The sequence below is a fragment of the Salvia hispanica genome, chromosome 2 (assembly GCF_029641045.1).
Source record: "Salvia hispanica isolate PSC_SH4W2 chromosome 2, Shi_PSC_v1, whole genome shotgun sequence".
Lineage (NCBI taxonomy): Eukaryota > Viridiplantae > Streptophyta > Magnoliopsida > Lamiales > Lamiaceae > Salvia > Salvia hispanica.
The window spans coordinates 25,081,346-25,085,923 of NC_142693.1; the positions used below are offsets into that span (position 1 = coordinate 25,081,346).

The window sequence follows — 4,578 nt, forward strand, 5'->3', positions numbered from 1 at the left end:
TAATATGGAAAATTATATAAAGATAAAATTTGAAATAACTTAAACATCATTCATACATATAATTTTGAAATAAATTTTACAGACAAGCATATAGTACTATTTGCTTTTAAAAAGCAGGTGCTGAGTTTTGACTTATTATAACGTGTAAAATGGGTCAAGAAAAGCAAGTGAGCAACGAAGAAGCTGACTCGTTCATAAACCAATAACTATAGTGAATTTTCGAAATATTTATATCCTCTTATTACTTGCATATTTCAAGCAAGTTTTTAAATTAAAGTATATTTTCCCACCATAATATTAACATACATCCTCTTCTTTGCAATGGCAGTTTCTTCGCTTCTCCGCCTCCTTTTCTTCTTCGTCTTCTTCATAATATTTGTCGATGGTCAATGCCTCGATGATCAAAAAAAGTTGTTACTTGATCTCAGGAGCGAATTCAAATTCAATTCCTCCATTTCTCGGGCTTTAGTGAAATGGAATGAGACAGGTGATTGTTGCAAATGGAGAGACGTCGGATGCGATGACTCTGGCCGCGTTATCAGTTTGAACCTGTACGACGAAGGCATCTCCGGAAGAATTGGTGAGTCATCAGCTCTTTTCCGATTGGCATACTTGTCGTGGCTTGACCTCTCAGACAATGACTTCACCACAAGTCAGATTCCTAACCAATTCCATCGTCTCACTAATTTGACATACCTTGATTTGTCACAGTCTGGTTTTATGGGACCAATTCCATCATCATTGGCTAACCTAACTCAGCTAGTTGTACTCAAATTATCTAGTAACTTTCTCACTGGCTCAGTTCCTTCATTTCATAAATGTAAGAATCTCGAAAAAGTAGACCTTACTCATAATAATCTTAGGGGCTCACTTTCTCACTTGCATTTTCTAGGTCTTACAAAACTCTCCCTTTTAGATTTAAGCCTCAATTCATTGAATGGCACCATTCCTCACCATCTTTTATCCCTACCTTCACTTCGTTACCTTTACCTATCCAACAACCAATTCAATGGACAAATCAAAGATATTTCCATATTAGACCACTCTAACCTTGTTTGGCTAGATTTGAGTGGCAATAGGATTGAAGGTCCTATTCCTAACTTCTTCTTCCAGCTTCCAAACATGTCAAGTCTCAGGCTTTCTGACAACTTGTTTAATGAAACTTTTGAACTGAATAAGATCCAAAGTCTTACAAGTCTTTCGGAACTTACTCTTTCAAACAACAACTTATCTGTTGACACAACCAACATGAGTTCAAGTTCCTACTTAAATCTATTGCACATGTCATCCGGCAATCTCCATGATTTCCCAAATCTTAGAAATCTATCCTATTTGGCAGATTTGGACCTCTCAAACAATCATTTGCAAGGTGATATTCCTAGTTGGATTTGGGGAACTGGAATGAGCTCTTTGAACCTTTCTCTTAATCTTCTGACAGATTTTCAAAAGCCTTACCATATACCGGGTTCTCTTCAAACACTAGACTTGCACTCTAACCTTTTGAGTTGTGAGTTTCCCTTACTACGTCCACACGCAAACGAATCTGATTATGATTTTGCCAATTTCTTGTTTCTCGCAAACAATAGGCTAACCGGAGTTGTTCCAACCTCCATATGCAACATACCTAGACTTAAGGTTCTCGACTTGTCTTTCAATAACTTGAACGGTAGCATACCTCCCTGCCTACTTGAAGAAGGTTTTTACCTTAAAGTGCTCAATCTTAGGGGAAACAACATTATTGGTGTTATCTCTGATACAATAATTGGGGAGTGTGCCCTTAACACCTTTGATGTTAGTGATAACAACTTAGGAGGGAAGATTCCAAAGTCTTTGGCAAATTGTAATTATTTAGCGGTGATGAATGTTGGAAACAACAACTTTGAAGATAGTTTCCCTTGCATGGCGCTGTCGGAGAGCTTGAAGGTTCTTGTGTTGCGCTCCAACAGATTCCATGGAGAGTTGAGATGTGGTAAGAGTTGGCCTGATCTTCAAATTCTGGATATATCTTCAAATAATTTCAGTGGCACTCTGAATCAGCTAAACATCTCAAGTTTGAGAGGAATGATGCTCCAAAGTCAGGCACGTAGGCCTACCCGTTCAGCCTCTGATATTCTGAGTGTAAACAATCTTTACCGAGATGAGGTGACAATAATATTGAAAAATGTAGAGGTGAAGCTCGTGAAGATTTGGCCCGACTTTACATCCATTGATTTGTCATCCAATCATTTTCAAGGAGAAATACCGGATGCAATTGGTAATCTTACCTCACTCTATCTTCTCAACTTATCCCACAATTCTCTCACTAATGCAATCCCGAGATCATTGGGCGCCTTGACAGAGCTTGGGTCGCTTGACCTCTCTTCGAACAAGCTCACTGGGAGAATACCAGAGGAGCTCACAAAACTCGATTTCCTATCATTCTTGAATCTGTCTTACAATCATCTCATTGGACCGATCCCAACTGGCCGCCAGTTTCAAACGTTTTCGGCAGATTCATATGTAGGAAACACGGGGTTATCTGGTTTACCACTCAACGGAAGTTTCAACAACCGCCGACCACCTGCCTCATCTCCATCAGAGGATTCAGAATCAAAAGATGAGGAGATTAAGTGGGAATATGTGTTTGCTGCATTTGGTTACGTTGTGGGATTTGGAAGCTTTGCATGGATACTTTCATGTTGCAGAAGCTTGAGAGAAAGATACTTTGAGAAGATAGAAGAGGTTGCTGACAAGACATTCTATGAGAGAGGAAGGAGAAAAAGACATGAAAGAAGATTAAGAAGAAGAAGAGAAGAGAAGAAGAGAAGAGAAGAGAGGAGGAATGGGCTCAGGAGATATCATGAGTAAAGGTTTACTGTGTAATTTGGCTTGTGTTTAATGATCATATGGTATGGTGTAATGTCTGTTTCTTTTTGTGTGCTCCAAACTTTATAGTACGGTCTGTTTTTGTAATATATCTTATTTTATAAATAGATTAAACAATATTGTTCTGTATGTGTCAATTTGGAGTTTTTGTATGACTAAATCAGCCTGTGTGCAATGCGCAATAATAGTTATAATTAAATGAAAAATAAACTACAATCAAAGCTTAAATAATGCTCCATCATTTTCATTATAAGTAAGTCGTATTCCCTTTTTTACCATCACTCTAGTGAATTATTTCTCCTTTATCAAAAGAAAAAAAAAAGGTCTGGATTTTGTGCATCTAGGAATTGCCCGTCGACAAATATTACGAACAGGACTAAGAAAAGGAGGTGGATAAGATATTGCAAACTTTATAATTTATATTTTCAATTTTTGAAAAAGGTGGGAAGAACTAAAATTTAACAATCTTTCATGATTTATTTAGCAATTTATCCACGTCTGAAATTGTGATTGTCATGTATATATGTCACCAACGGTTTCACCTAAAATTTGACGTGCGATATGATTAACCAATAGATTAAAACTTCGTGATTCATAATTTATTTTAAACCTTATAAAATTAGCTAATTAAAATAAATTATTTAATTTAAATGACTATTAAAGCAAAGTGTGAATTTTGGACTTAAAAATTGCGTGTAAGATGGGTCGAGAGAAAAGCAAATCAAATTTTGTTAATTCATTAAAAGTGAACTAAGAAAAAGGTTAGCGGCGCGTTGGCCTACATTAGAATTACCAAAGGTAGAATGAAACAAACCGACATTCTCTCAAATAAATTGTGGAAAAAATTGAGACTTACCATTACACTCTCAATCAACACAATAGTAATGCTTATATATGTTTCAAAATTAAAAGTAATTTTGTACAGACTTCTTCTATTGTTAAACCGTAAAAAGAATTCCAAAGTTTTTTCCTTTAAATACAAATTCGAGATTCAAAATTTACTTTTGAAATGATTTAAGAAAATATATATGTGATCTACAAGTTCGAAAAGTTTTATTAAAATGCCACTTATAAAAAATTACTATGTTCTTTATGAAAAATATTCCGATCCTTTCAATATGCACGACACTTCATAATTGTGTATCCACCCCAACGATACTATTGTTTCGTACCATTAGGGAAGAAGATCCAGGTAATATATGCACTTCCTCGGGAATGAAAAAAAAACGATCGACTTTCATTTGGTATTTTGGACTAAATTCCTTACCTCCTCTATACTCAATCAAATCCTCTTTTTTGACGATTGAATCCGTTTCGAGAGTCCCATGTTTAGTAATGCCCGAACTCTTTCTTCTGTATCGAGGATCGTCCAAATAAGCAAGAATACTATTTCTACGGAAAACGCCATTGATGGGGATTTCAATCAAGATATCCGAGGGAGGTGTTAAGTCATTCTCACATTTTTGAATCGATTGGAGTGGAATGATGAATCTATTGCTTCGCCTCTTTGAGAATAAATCAGAATTTTGGTAGAGAATGGTCGGATCTACGAGATTACAACGACCAGTACCTATAATCCGACCAAAGTATGAATAATCAAGAAGCCTATCTTCTTTTTTATCCGAAAAACGAGAAGTAAAAAAATTTTCTCTCGACGGATCATTCGTTCCTGAAAGGTTAGAAGTAGAATTTCTCTTGACAGAACAAGAATGC

General features: G+C 36.1%; 1 protein-coding gene across 1 annotated transcript; it reads left to right on the forward strand.

Moving 5' to 3' along the window:
* The first annotated feature begins 264 nt into the window (after positions 1–264).
* On the forward strand, positions 265–2,994 carry LOC125202299 (receptor-like protein 49). The gene has a single exon (XM_089064498.1). The coding sequence runs from the start codon at positions 322–324 to the stop codon at positions 2,845–2,847; it is 2,526 nt and encodes an 841-aa protein (XP_088920624.1). The 5' UTR covers positions 265–321; the 3' UTR covers positions 2,848–2,994.
* The last annotated feature ends 1,584 nt before the right edge of the window (positions 2,995–4,578 follow it).